The sequence below is a fragment of the Tiliqua scincoides genome, chromosome 1, assembly GCF_035046505.1.
Source record: "Tiliqua scincoides isolate rTilSci1 chromosome 1, rTilSci1.hap2, whole genome shotgun sequence".
Classification (NCBI taxonomy): Eukaryota; Metazoa; Chordata; class Lepidosauria; order Squamata; family Scincidae; genus Tiliqua; species Tiliqua scincoides.
The window spans coordinates 288,347,110-288,362,509 of record NC_089821.1 but is presented as its reverse complement, the minus strand read 5'-3'; the positions used below and the strand labels follow the sequence as shown (position 1 = coordinate 288,362,509).

General features: G+C 44.9%; 1 protein-coding gene across 1 annotated transcript in view; it reads right to left on the bottom strand.

Moving 5' to 3' along the window:
• The window catches only part of TSHR (thyroid stimulating hormone receptor), a 74,236-nt gene that overhangs the window by 16,522 nt on the left and 42,314 nt on the right, over positions 1–15,400 (bottom strand). The window contains exon 8 of the mRNA XM_066612125.1: positions 10,490–10,567. Within this exon, the coding sequence (XP_066468222.1) occupies positions 10,490–10,567 (78 nt within the window). The remainder of the gene's footprint in view (positions 1–10,489; positions 10,568–15,400) is intronic.

The window sequence follows — 15,400 nt, the reverse complement described above, 5'->3', positions numbered from 1 at the left end:
AGAAACCACACTACTATGATTTTTCCTCACTAATGTCTATCTAGGACCTGAATGATACCAGATGCCACAAATGAGTTCATTGCAGTCTCTCCTATTTAGGTCAACAGCAACTAAAACCAGTTATGTTATTTTATTGTTGCTGAGCTGATATGGTTGAAGAACAGCCAGCATAGTGGGAGAGGAAGGGGAGGTTTGGAGCTGCAGCCACTGCTGCGAAAGATGTAAACTGAGAAAACACACACCATAATACACAAATAAGCTCAAAAACAGCAATGAAAGTAAATCGGTGTCCATGAAGAGGGTAGCATATGAATGTAAGAAGAATGTTTAGTGTTTTCCTAGTCCTGCAGCCTCCCAGTTCTAGGAAATGATTCACATCATGATAAAAGCACAGGGACGCAGTGGTGAGGCCTGCTGGATTCTTTCATGCCTCTCTGGTAATTCGTGAAGTGACGAAGCACTGGAAAAAAAATTGGCTTCCAAAAGTCCTCCTCAAACTACTTCTTTGTGTAACGCTGAGTATTCTTCAGATATTTTTGATTGCTCACATATATACTGAATATTCTCCAAACAGCTGATATCTGTAGCTAAACACCCACTGGAATTAGATTTCAGTATTTGGTAGCTAAGTGTGCTTGATAGTTGACACATAATGAAATTCAGCATTTCATAGCACTGAGAGCTGAAATGCAGTGGCACAGCGGTTCTCAAACATTCTACTTTCTTGTGAAGGTTCTGAAACAGCTTGATATTAACAGAGTCCACCCATAAGGAGAACCCTGCTGGATAACAGCAAAATGTCTGTCAGAGCCAGCATCCTGTCTCTCACAGTGGCCCACCAAATACCTCTGGGAAACATGGAGGGCGAAGAAAAGGAGGAGAGAAAGATGCAGGGAAATTAGGTGGTTTATCTGCGGGAGCTATGGCTAGAAACCTAGAGGTAGGGGATATCAGAAGGGGGAAAGGAGGAAAGCTGGAGGGTTCCTCTTGTTTGGGCTGTGCAAAAAGCTGTGGCTGGATAATGGTTCTCTGTAGCCAAAACCAAGGCATGAACCCCTTGGTGGGCTGTGAAATCACTCCACTTACTTGTGGTGGGGCAGCCAGCTAGTCTCTCCCACTGCCACTGTACTGACAATTAGAAGTGTGACCTTCCTCTTGGCTTCTAGGTTTGTGACCTCTTGCCTTCAGTCCTGCTTTACAGTCAAATTATTGGTCTGGATCATGCTCTCTTGGGAGGCATTCTGCGCCATGTACACACATATACATACATGTTTCTCTGTATGCATGAAATTAAAAAAATAAAGAGGGCTGTCAGGCATGACCACAAATGGGGCATGAAGACAACTAGTTCATGCCCTGGTCATCTCTTGCCTTGAGTACTGCAACCTCCTTCTTGCTAGTTTTCCATGATTATCTGGGTCTCCCCACTTCCATACAGCACCATTGTTGTCAAAGTCATTCACTTCTCCCATCACTCTGTCCATGCCACCTTCCACATTCAATCTCTTCAGTGGCTTCCTGTCTGTCTGTTTCTGCACAAGCTCCTTGTCCTTGCCTCCAAAGCCACCAATGGATTCACCCCTCCCTACCTCTCAGATCTTCTGCTGTTACTCTCTTGCCTGTGCCTTTTGCTCCTTGAGCTCCACCACCACACATCCGAAAGTTTTCTGCTCCTTCAAATTACTCTACCCTTCCCCCGTTTCTAATTCTTAACTAGGAATTACCTCTTGGAACATCTGCTCACTGCAAAAGCCATGGTGAGGAGCTGGAGAGTGAACCCCAGTCTGTCTTCTATTTGCTATGGAAATAGATGCAGCAAATGCCATTACCAATAATCGAGTTGATGGGAAATTAAAATGTCAACAGTTGCAGATGGATCAAGATCAACAAGCACTTTTGGGGAGAGGGAGGAAGGAGAGTTGCTGTGTAGTGAACAGCCTATAACAGTGATTCCCAAACTATTTCAAGACCCCCAGAGCAGTTATTTTCAACTTTTTTCATCTCATGGCACACTGAAAAGGTGCTAAAGTTGTCAAGGAACACAATGCGTTCTTACAACTGACAAGGCACACTGCACTGCTGGTGTGGGGGTGGGGCTCACATCAGGGCCCTACTAATTAGTAGGGCAAACAGCCCTACTAATATATGACCTTCCCCTAAACTCCTGCAGCACATCTGCAGACCATTTGTGGTGCACCAGTGTGCACAATGGTTGAAAATTGTTGCCCTAAAGACTGCTGCCCAATTTATAAATGGCAAGGGGTGTGGCTGTAATGGTGATTGAGCAGCAGTGCTCCCCCAAAAGTAGCAGCTTGTTTAACCCTTGATGTACATCGCCTAATCTGCCCTGTCAGTTTCATGAACCACTTAGTCACAACCCACTGGTGGGTTCCGGACCCACAGTTTGAGAATTGCTGGAGTAAGATCCAATCTCTTAATAATATTATGCACTACAGGTGCAGCCTATTTATCCAGGGATTTTTTTTATCTGCCAATTTGTCTCAACACAAATGGGGTGGGGGAACCCGAAAGTCACACACTCCTTTGCCGCCTTTGCCCTGTGCTAGCATCTCGCTCCATTTCTAGGCAGCCCAAAACACTGCAAAAAGGCTCTGCCTTGCCCAGGCAGGGAAATAGCCCTGGAGCCCTGGAAGAGATTCCCCTTGCAAAGGAACAGTAACACTCCTGCAGCCCCTGAGCCAGCAAAGAGGCTGAAGAGGGGAAGGGGGGCTGAAAATCTCTGTAGCCAGAACATATGCAGCAAGATGGAGCTCTCTCTCTCTCTCTCTCTCTCCCCCTCAATCACTCACTCACACAGGGGCAGGTGTGGTAGCAACAGAGGAGATTGCTTTAAAAAACCCAGGGAGTGTTTGCCAAATTCCCCCCCCCCCACTGAGATGGTGCAGGCAATCACTGACACAAGCAAGCCTTCCCACCAAGCAAAACATGAGATATAGCCTACAACCCTCTCTACACTTTCCTGGGAGTAAGCCCCATTGAGTGGAATGGGGCTTACTTCTGAGTAGAAACACATAGGGCTGGACTCTCAAAAGATCAGCATCCCAACTGTGAAAGAAGCCAGGCAGCTGGCAACGGGGAGGGCCGAGTACGGAGTGGAGGGGAGAGGATTGATAACAGCTGCCTTAGTTTCCTTCCATCCGGAAGTGTCAGGTTGCAGTGTATTTGTGTAACTTTATGGAATTTAGCACAATGCGTTATTTGTTAATCGCGCCGAGTCACGGAATGGAACTAACATGGATAAATAGGCTCCACCTGTATTTCTTCATGCAATTTCTTGCATGCAAAATAAGGTACTGTATAACCATAGATTTAGTGGCAAGACCTTGTCTGCAAGATTACAATACAAACAGACGTATAAGTTAAAGGAAGAAGGACCTGTGTAAGGAAATAATGACTTGGATAAATATTCACCATCACCTTCATAAGAGTTTTATAACTGACCAGGCTTATATGCCTGTAAACTGAGCACATTAATTTGGTGAGCCTGGGGAAAATTTATAGATGATAAACAATAAAGACAGAGCAAATCTGTCATTGTAGGTTATAGGTCCAGAGTTTGTTCACTGAGTATGTTGAAAACCTTTTAATCCTATTGGGTGTTTTATGATATGATTAGTAGAATAGGTTTTTTTGCTTAGAAAAATCTGCAATACTAATTATACTTCGTTTTCCATATTTCTCCAAGCTGCTCGCAGCCAACCCCAGGATGAAAGTCAAGGGCCCTTAGGGAAGTCTGGATCAGAGTTTGCAAAGAACTAACTTCTTATTAAATCCCTTTTGCAAATGTGTTTTTAACAGCAGGCTCAGTGCCTCTCTTGTGCCAGATGACTTAATATCTCAGCTGAATTTGGAAGACTGTAGTAGGAGACAAAATTGTGAACCCCTTTTGTTTTTGCTTGACTTGTCTAGAACTCACGCTCTTTTGTTTGGACCTTAGGCAGCTGTGATGGCTGATCCAGTTGCCAAATGATGTCTATTGGGCCTCTGAGTCCTAGCCAAGATCTCATTATGTGAAGAGGGATGGGTGCGTAATCACTCTTCTGAGGCTGAGAGTTGTTGATTTAGGTCCCCTCTGTCAAGTACTTGCTGCTTGTGTTTGAGACTGAAGCAGTTATCAAAGAGGGAGAAAGTAATCAACAGCCTTTACCTCGGCAACAGAAGAAGATCTTGTGTTCCAATTAGTGCAGTCCTTGCACCGTATTACTAGGAACTGTTCTTAGTCTCAGCGAACAGAAATGATCATTTTCGCCTTTCTCAGAGGAAACAGAAGCTTTCCATTTTGTTGTTGGCAACCTTCAGTCTCGAGACTATGGTATTGCGCTCTGAAAGGTGGTTTTGGAACATCGTCTAGTGTGGCTGAAAAGGCCAATTCGGGAGTGACAATCCCTTCCACAATGGGAGCAAGTGCAGTCTGTCCCTGGTCTGTCTCCCTGGCTATGGGCTTTGCTTCTTTGCCTCTTAACCTCAGACTGTTGGCCAAGTGTCTCTTCAAACTGGGAAAGGCCATGCTGCACAGCCTGCCTCCAAGCGGGCTGCTCAGAGGCCAGGGTTTCCCACCTGTTGAGGTCCACTCCTAAGGCCTTCAGATCCTTCTTGCAGATGTCCTTGTATCGCAGCTGTGGTCTGCCTGTAGGGCGCTTTCCTTGCACGAGTTCTCTATAGAGGAGATCCTTTGGGATCCGGACATTGCACATTCTCACGACATGACCGAGCCAACGCAGGTGTCTCTGTTTCAGCAGTGCATACATGCTAGGGATTCCAGCATGTTCCAGGACTGTGTTGTTAGGAACTTTTCCTGCCAGGTGATGCCAAGAATGCGTCGGAGACAGCGATGTGGAAAGCGTTCAGTTTCCTCTCCTGTTGTGAGTGAAGAGTCCATGACTCGCTGCAGTACAGAAGTGTACTCAGGACGCAAGCTCTGTAGACCTGGATCTTGGTATGTTCCATCAGCTTCTTGTTGGACCAGACTCTCTTTGTGAGTCTGGAAAACGTGGTAACTGCTTTACCGATGAGTTTGTTTAGTTCGGTATTGAGAGAAAGAGTATCAGAGATCGTTGAGCCAAGGTACACAAAGTCATGGACAACCTCCAGTTCGTGCGCAGAGATTGTAATGCAGGGAGGTTAGTCCACATCCTGAACCATGACCTGTGTTTTCTTCAGGCTGATCGTCAGTCCAAAATCTTGGCAGGCCTTGCTAAAACGATCCATGAGCTGCTGGAGATCTTTAGCAGAGTGGGTAGTGACAGCTGCATCGTCGGCAAAGAGGAAGTCACGCAGACATTTCAGCTGGACTTTGGACTTTGCTCTCAGTCTGGAGAGGTTGAAGAGCTTTCCGTCTGATCTGGTCCGGAGATAGATGCCTTCTGTAGCGGTTCCAAAGGCATGCTTCAGCAGGACAGCGAAGAAAATCCCAAACAAGGTTGGTGCAAGAACACAGCCCTGCTTCAATCCGCTTCGGATGTCAAAGGGGTCTGATGTGGAGCCATCGAAGACAACAGTGCCCTTCATGTCCTTGTGGAAGGATCGGATGATGCTGAGGAGCCTGGGTGGACATCCGATCTTGGGGAGAATCCTGAAGAGGACATCCCTGCTGAACAGGTCGAAGGCCTTCGTGAGATCTATGAAGGCTATAAAGAGTGGCTGTCGCTGTTCCCTGCATTTCTCCTGCAGTTGTCTAAGGGAGAATACCATATCAGTGGTGGACCTGTTGGCTCGGAATCCGCACTGTGATTCTGGATAAACGCTCTCTGCAAGTACCTGGAGCCTCTTTAGTGCAACTCGGGCAAACAACTTTCCTACAATGCTAAGGAGAGAGATGCCATGGTAGTTATTGCAGTCACCCCTGTCACCTTTGTTCTTGTACAGCATGATGATGTTTGCATCCCTCATGTCTTGAGGTACTCCACCTTCTCTCCAGCAGAGACAGAGGATTTCATGCAGCTCAGTGGCAATGATCTCTTTGCAGCACTTTAGGACTTCAGCAGGATGCTGTCTTTTCCACGTGCCTTGCCAAAGGCAAGGGAGTCCAGGGCCACGTGAAGTTCTTCTAGGGTTGGTTCACTGTCAAGCTCCTCCAGCACAGGCAGGCACTCAATGTTGTTCAGCGCTTCTTTGGTGACTACATTTTCTCTGGAATATAGCTCAGAGTAGTGCTGCACCCAGCGTTCCATCTGCTGCGTCCAATCCTGGATGACCTTGCCTGTGGCAGACTTCAGAGGGGCAATTTTCTTCTGTGTTGGACTTAGGGCCTGCTTGATACCATCATACATCCCCTTGATGTTGCCCGTGTCAGCTGCTATCTGTATCTGGGAACAGAGCTGGAGCCAGTAGTCGTTAGCACATCTCCTGGCAGTCTGCTGGACTTTGCTTCGAGCAGCTCGGAGGATCTGCAGGTTGCGCTCACTGGGACAGGCCTTGTATGCTGCTTGAGCTCTCCTCTTTTCCTCAGTGACTGGTGTCAACTCCTCAGAGTGGGCTTCAAACCAGTCTGCCATCTTGTTGGTCTTCTTGCCAAATATGGACAAGGCGTTGTTGTAAACGGCATTCTTGAAATGTTCCCATCTGTTGGATGCGTTTGCATCGACCAGGCCTGGAAGAGATTCCTCAAGCGCTCGTGCAAATTCCTCCACTTTTCTCTGATCCCGGGTCTTGCTGGTATCAATGCGAGGTCTTCCTTCCTTTTTGTGTGGTACAGTCACTTTGTTTGCAGTTTCACTCTGCTGCACACCAGGGAATGGTCGGTGTCACAAGCAGCACCCTGATAGCTGCGCGTGATCTTGATGCTGGGAAGGCTGGAGTGTCTGGTGAGAATCAGGTCGAGCTGGTGCCAGTGCTTTCCATTTTATACTGCAATATTGTTAGCAAAACTGCAAAGCTCTCTTGGGGGCTATTCGGCACTCCAAAAACACTAACTTGTGATGTCAGTAAGGTACTGTGTCTGTTTTTCAGAAGTATGAAGTGTTTATTCTAATTTTCACTACAATTGTTCTTTTCCTCTGTTTACTATGGATGATGGCCGGATCCCAAAGGATCTCCTCTATGGAGAACTCGTGCAAGGAAAGCGCCCTACAGGCAGACCACAGCTGCGATACAAGGACATCTGCAAGAAGGATCTGAAGGCCTTAGGAGTGGACCTCAACAGGTGGGAAACCCTGGCCTCTAAGCGGCCCGCTTGGAGGCAGGCTGTGCAGCATGGCCTTTCCCAGTTTGAAGAGACACTTGGCCAACAGTCTGAGGCAAAGAGGCAAAGAAGGAAGGCCCATAGCCAGGGAGACAGACCAGGGACAGACTGCACTTGCTCCCAGTGTGGAAAGGATTGTCACTCCCAAATTGGCCTTTTCAGCCACACTAGATGCTGTTCCAGAACCACCATTCAGAGCGCGATACCATAGTCTTTCGAGACTGAAGGTTGCCAACTACTGTGGTCACCCATGAACACATCCAATATATGACTGACTACAAAAAGACTTTTACAACCCAGCAGGAGGCAAAGTAGGAGTGCCTGCATTTTACAAATAGGAAAGTAGGTTCATCTACTTTAAAGATTGGCTACACGGCCCATTGATCAAAATCAGAGCTTATGGCTGATTTTTTTAACCAGAACATGCAGAGCTGCCTTACGCCTGAAGGGCTACCATCTCCCACATGCTAAGATAATCAGAGACCATTATCTGTATCCTCCCACCTATGCAAGTTAGGCAGGTGGTGATTGAAGAGACAGCCTTCTCAATATTGGCACCCTGAATACGGAAGGCTCTCCCAGAGAAAATGACTTGGCATTCAACCCAATATCTTCATGGTGCCACTTGATTTGCCCATGCCTTCATTTCATCTAAGCAGGTTTTAATATTACTGCTGTGTGCTTCACTGATTCTGCTGGTTTATTTTTTCATAAATGCCATAATATAGATACACATTTATTTAGCTTTTGCTGTGTGAATTAGTTTCTATTGTGATTTAGCTCTCAGGATTTTTAAGAGCAGCCCTGGGAGCTGTTCAACTGAAAGGCAGTACACAGGTGGGACCTTGGTATCCACTGATTTGACTAACCACTGATATCGAGGTCCACCTTTAAATGCTTTGTAACAAGGAAAAAAGCACCAAAAACCAATTTCCTACCTTCACACTGTTAAATAATTATACTTTCATCCCATTATATTCCATTACTCACTCCATCTAGTGGCTGAATGCGGTACAGTGTCTATATACTAATGCATTCTGGAGAGACAATAGAAGAGCTAGATAGCTGGAAGTGGGTCTTTAAAGTTATTTTCCCACTGATTTGCTATCCACTGATTTTTTTAAATCTACTGGGGGTTCCGGAACAGAACCCCAGTGGATAACGAGGCACGACCTGTATTTTGAATTAAATAATAATATAATACTGAGTAATGCCACATGTCTACCTAGGACAATATTGTCTCTTCTCTGGAAGCTGTCTAAGGATAGGTGGAAATTTGTTCCCAACTCTGCTAAGATCCTTGTAACTGGAGATGCCAGAGATTAAAGCCAGGATCTTTATGCCTTAAAGATGAGAGGACCACCACATGCCAGCTTTCCACTGCAAATAATACTCAGTGCACTGTGATGTGCAATCACCCGAGGAGGGGGAGGAGGGAAAGAGGACTTCTCTGAGCTCTGTGCCATCCCCCTCCCTTGGATACAACTGTACCCAGGGGTGAAGGCAAGTTTATTTATTTTAAACATTTCTAGAGTCACCTGCAGTCTGACGAAAGGGACTATGAGGACAGCATACAACTAAGTATTTTTTAAAAATTTAAAAAGAAACAATCGAAACTGTACAACAAACCAAACTAACAGAATGATGAACAACCCAACAGAATGCACCCTATAATTTCAACCATGGGCTTTTTAGGTGGTCAACCTCTAATAAGGAGGTTGACGATATGGTTCCACTTTACATACGGTTTTTTTTCCCCCTACACAGAAATCATCTTTGGGTAGGCAATAAACAAACAAAGAAACTCTGTATATCAATCCAATATATTAATAAACAAATAGCTATTTTGTTGGGTGTCGTGGTTTGTAAATAAGTGTAATTGGAGCAAAAGAGAATCTGTGAATTGAAAGTGCCTCCACATGAACCTGCCAGGCCAGGGACTTATGCATCAGTGTGAGAACGTTTAGGTAGAATTGGCCTGTTAATGATCCCATTGCTCCCAGAGCAAAGATACAGTACGCTAACCTGCCCTTAGCAGAGACAGGTCCAAGAGCCCAAGTCAACCATATCCCCACACACCAATAAAGTGACACTGGCTCAGTTTCCGCTGCATCCTGTGGGGGATTTTTGGCTGCTTAACGTCTCGTTGAGGTAAGGAGACATTTGTCTCCTTGTCCTGGGATAAGCCCCAGCAGCCACTATGGGTCAACTCAGACCTGCTCAAACATTGGTACAAGTCTACGTTGGACCCAGGAAGGGGGATCAGGCCCAGGAAGGGGGCCAGGCTTTGGCATGAGCCATCACCACTGAACCTGCCCCCTTCCTGGGCCCAATCTTCCTTCTCCCCCACCCTGTCACCGCCCCGTTCTGCCTATCTCCACTCTGTTAAACCCCCTCCTTGCCTCCTTCCAACCCCCAGTGCCATTTTATTTGGGCCAGTGGATTTTCAGCCCTCTGCTGGTGCATGGGAAGCTGCTCTGGCCTTCCTGCCACTGGGCCTGCAGTATGTGTCGGCAGAAGCTGCTGTCTGACTACCGTAAAGCAGCCTCCACTGGCACAATGCTACTTCCTCTGGAGGCCATGGAGGATAGAACTGGGCCATTAAACTTCAATCTTATGCACTCTTATCTGGCAGTAAACCCTACTGGAAATAGCAGGACTTCATTCCAAGTAAACATGCACAGTTAATCCATTTATTGCTCATGGCAGACTAGTAGTTCTCCCATGGCACACAGTTCAGAAATTACTGCTCGGAACAGACACAAGACTGAAATCTCACCCCAGTATCCTCTAATCTCCCTGCTAGATTATTTCTAGTATAAAGTACTAGCACCTCACAAATAGCCTCTGACGGAAGCGAATGCTAAATTACCTGCATAATATACAGGTCGTTATTTCAATTTCCAAACTTCCCATATCAGAGAACAAATCCCCCAAGATACATAGCATTTTCTTCCCTTGAAAAAAAACTTCATTTGAAATGACAGAAAATATCATTAAACTTTAGATGTTGAGTGCCAATGCACCAGACTGAGCACACCTGATATATGCATTCCACAGTGGGCCTAGGCTGATTCCAAATGAAATTGGCACAAGCGCCACTGCCATAACAATGGTGGAATGGAATAAAAGCAATGTTGCCCATCTCCTGGGCTTTGCATTGAGGTAATTGTTCATCCACTTCCTGTTTGGGACTATTAGCATTAGTAGTCATCTAGAAGTGTATTAGAAGTCCCCAAATAACAATGCTATAACTTAATAACTCTTTTTGAAAAAAATTCTACTCACAATAGGCTTGGACCACTTTGCACACCCAAAAACGCTTCTTCATCAATAACTTTTAAATATTTGTTCTTGTGTAGGTACCTGCAGGACAAAATAGTGCAAATATATGAACTGAGAACAACACTTAAGATGCCAACAGAATTTACCGTATGTACATTCTTAAAGATCATACTAGAAGGCTAGCTAGATTAATGAATATTAGACCCGCTTTCTTAACAGAGGGGCCAGTGGTTGAGCATCCACTGAAGACCTGAAGGAAAGACACAGACTTCAATCCATCTACCAATCAGGGTGAGAAACATACCATTGCAAGTCCCACCTTCCATCTATGCCATTTACACTCCCTTAATTCCTGATGTTGGGTAACAGTGTTCTCTCAGGCTGTAGGGGAGCAGAGAAGCGGGTGAGCAGCACTCCAGGACTTCTCCTACAGCACTAGTAGTGGCATAATCAAGAGTGCTCAGGTGCTGCCTTTGAAACTTTTTTTTCCAAAAGAACCATAGCTGAGGAGTAGCATGTAGCTCAGCAGCAGCCCAGCTGAGACATTCGCCTTAAGATAAAGCAGCACTTGGAAAAGTGCTTCTTTGCCCATTTAGCAGGGTAACTTCTGCATCTCAGGCAAAGCTTTCCTTTTACATCTGGTACATGAACAAAACAGCTCCTGTATTTTCTCACTAGTAGCTTCATAGCCCAATCCTATCCACACTTTCCTGGGAGTAAGCTCCATTGACTCTAATGGGACTTACTTCTGAGTAGACATGCATAGGCTTGGGCTGTACATTTCCTAAGCTATTACTTCACCATCTTTTTTTGCCTCATTAATTGTCCATCTTTTAGACTGAGCACAGTCTTTTAAAAAAAAATCAGATGCTAAGGACATCTACAGATGCTACAGGCATCTTTCACTGTAGCAGTGTACAAATCAAGAGAAAACTGTTAAGCTTTGATAAACGTGATTAAATAAATAACTGTCCAATGTAACAATATTTCCTTCTGTATATCACTGGAATAATGAAGCTGAAAGGTAATTGTCTGGTTCTGCCAATAAGACAACACTAACTTTTAAGCCTGGAATGCCAGCAGGAGACCAATGGCATGTTCATAACACGGTCTGGGAGAGAAGGGGCTGCAATGGAGGTTGCCAACTTCAACATACATGAGCTAGGCTCATCAGAATGCAGGATTTCCTGGTATTAATTAGTTTCAGTTGTTTAAACCTTTTCTTTTAATAGGCAACCTCATTTTGTGTAAAAGGAACAGATTTCTTCTCGTTAACTCATGTAGCACTCATTCAAACCAAAAGAGTAGTCTCTCTTTGGGGCAGGAGAGAATGGTGGTGAGCTAGGTTGACAGTGATATGTTAAAATCTTCGCAACCATTTTACCATAATATTTGCACCTCTTACAGGTTTGAACATATTCTTACATCACGATGTACAAATGTTCCAACAGCATCATACACTCAGGCTTCAAATTGACTTCCATAGGTGAGAGAGGACATAACTGACAAACCTGGAGCTCCACTCTTTCACCTACAAATGATCTTTATCTACCAGATTTTTTTTTAAAATTTCTGGAGAATCAGATTCCAATTTTTTGTTCTTTGTTTTATGACTATAAAACAATGGCTTTCAACTTGCTGGCTATTTCTTTCTGAATTCTATTCCACATGAAGGTTTAGCTCTGATGTTAGTGGGTCACCCTCAAATGTAACTTCATCTCATCTTTACAACTGAAACTCATGTTTCTTTCCCTACTTCGGGACATAATTTTGTAACTATGCACTTTGCTGAAAGCCTGATCTGGGTTGAACTCTGTATCTACACTAAGTGTGTGCTCAGCACACACATACGTTTATTCTCTTTTGGTTGGTTATTTATTCACATTCACATTTTTTTTATGGTTTTACATTGTATGGTTATACATTTATTATATGGTTACATATAGCGCAAGGTGGCACATCATACAAGTTCCACCTGATAAACCCCCAAATAAATTGAAAAATAGCTGTGAAATGAATTCATATTATCTTTTCTATCTGCATAATCTTATAAGACTTGTTATACTCTGAAAAGACTCTGGTATTGTTTTCTGTCTTTGATCTGAAGAATGTAATTGTTTTTATTCTAAGGGGGATTGGATGGCTTAAAACAGCCTTCTATAATAAAATCCCTTTCCTTTGAGGTCAGGAGTTCATACCTCCTTGGATTTGAAGAAAAAGAATATCAACTGCTCACACTTCTACAGCAGTTTGACGGATTGCCCAACATGTGCTAGTGTGCTGTCTTCGATGTTCACAAGAGAATGTAACAAAATAAAAAGTCTTCAGCATTAATATTTTGATAAGTGTCTCATAGGCCCAGTGCCTGCAAGAATGCCCAATGATTGTTTTCTAAGAACATTTTTCTCCAGTGATCTATACAAATATTATAGAAAGTTTGTTAATCAGTGAGAAAGCTCCACTGGGGCACTTTCAATTCTCAGCGTGGCCAAATGTCTACAAAGCCTGCAATTCTATACACACTTTCCTAGGAGTAAACCCCATTGAACAAAGTGGAACATACTTCTGAGTAGACATGCATAAGCTTATGCTGAAAGAACATAATGGCTTTCCAGCAATGGCAGCTAGTTATTCACAGTACCTTTCCAGATATGCAAATATACATAAACTGCACCCAGTGGCGGACCTCCCCTGCCCCTGCGCCCCAGGGCAAAGGTCTGTGATAGTGCCCCCTGCAGGATGGCACCACCCCCATGAGCAAATCTGCTCCCCCCCACTTACCTGGAGAGCATGGTGCCTTGTGCAACACCAGGACACATTGGGGGAAACTCCTGAAGCTTCCCCGATGCTTTAAACTGTGCTTCCAGAAAACTGTAAGCACAGTTTCCAACCCCGTCAGGAGCCTCAGAGAGACTTCTGCGAGCCTGGGGCATTTGCCCCATCAATTGAATGGGAGGTCCATCACTGACTGCAACATCTAATCTAATTACAAGCATCCAATTCAACTGATGAAGACAGTAAATGCATAAATGGGTTTTTTTTCCACTAGCAATCAGACAAAACTTTCCCCATTTCCACCTGTAGGACACTACCAACCACAGCAGCTCATTGTCTTTTTGAAGGAATGGCATAGGAAAGAACAGAAATCCAAAGAACAGCTAAATAAAAAATGAAACACAAAGCATCTCTCTGTGGCACTATCAGCAAGGCTGAACCATCCTGAAATACAAACCTTCAACCCTAGAAGTGGTCCTTTCAGAATACAGGATGGCCTCATTTGTGGGTCAGGACCTGCGGATTTGATTTACCACGGGTCCTGACCCACGTCTGGATGGCCTCATCGAACCTCCCTTCTGAGAGGCACTTCCAGTTTGATGAAAATCTCTGAGAGGCCTTCTGAAGCACACGGAGGCCACATGTGACTTCCCTACACCTCAGAACACCTCCGGACATGACCAGAAGGCACTTCAGGTCATGTTCAGAAATCGTCTGAGGGTCCCTTCATGGATCTCAATATCCATGGGGGTCTGAAAACAGATCCCCCACTGATAAGAACATAAGAACAGCCCCACTGGACCAGGCCATAGGCCCATCTATTCCAGTTTCCTGTATCTCACAGTGGCCCACTAAATGCCTCAGGGAGCACACAAGACAAGAGAACTGCATCCTGGTGCCATTCCTTGCATCTGGCATTCTGAGGTATCCACTTTTAAAATCAGGAGGTAGCACATACACATCATGGCTTGTAACCCATAATGAACTTTTCCTCCAGAAATATGTCCAATCCCCCTTTTAAAAACATCTGGGTCAGATGCCATCACCACATCCTGTGGCAAGGAGTTCCACAGACTAACCACGTTGAGTAAAGAAATTTTTTCTTTTGTCTGTCCTAACTCTTCCAACACTCAGTTTTAGTGAATGTCCCCTGGTTCTGGTGTTATGTGAGAGGGAAAAGAGCATCTCTCTATCCACTCTATCCCCTGCATAACCACTCACCTTGACCTTTCCTCGCACAGTCCCTTTAAACAAATCAGGAAGCGTGTAATGTACTAGCAGGGTTCTCAGTGTGTTTTATACTTGTTTAAAGCACAGGTTCCCAATCTGTGGCCCATGAGACCAGGAGGTCTGTGAGACCCTGAGAAATGGTCCACGAGGTAGGAAAAAAAATCACCTTTGATCACTTCCAGCGTCTCACTGAGTGAGCGCTCCCCCCGGACCACCAGTAAGGGTGTAGAATGGACCACTCACAGCCACAGCTGGCACTGAAGTGTCAGCTGCAGCTGTGGGCTGTCCATTCTTTGCCTTCTCTGGTAGTCTGTGTGGGAGAGCTTGCTTGGGAGGCACTTCCCCATGGATCACCAGAGGATGGAGAATGGACGCCTGCAGCTAGCAACAAAAGCAGCAACCTACACATCTTCTCTATAAAGTATAAATCTAATAAATTTCTAATATTCTCTAATTACACATTTAAGTGCATATTTTTGTGTGCTGGGGGTAGGCTGGGTTGCATGTTGTCCATGGCAATTCCAATTTTTGCCTCAGTGGTCCACAGGCTCCTAAAAGTTGGGAACCACTGGTTTAAAGGGGCCACAGGAGGAAGGGGTGAGATAAGGGATAAGTTGCTGGAATTTGGAGGGAGGGTGCGCAGTGGTGGCATTTGTGTCTGCTTCATACATGGACTTGGGTTGGGCTTGGGGAGCAGTGGCAATGCTTTTACTACAACTGTATTTGGGCATCAACAAGAAACAAACAATATCGGCCAAGTCTGGCATAAGGATTATGACTCAAGAGCTGAGTTTCTAAGAGGGCTGACAAGGCATCTTAAAACAAAATGCAATGTTAGGATTAAAGACAGAAAGGATGAATGGGAAAGCTTTGGGAATGGTTTGTCAGTGGAAAAGTTCCATGTCCTCA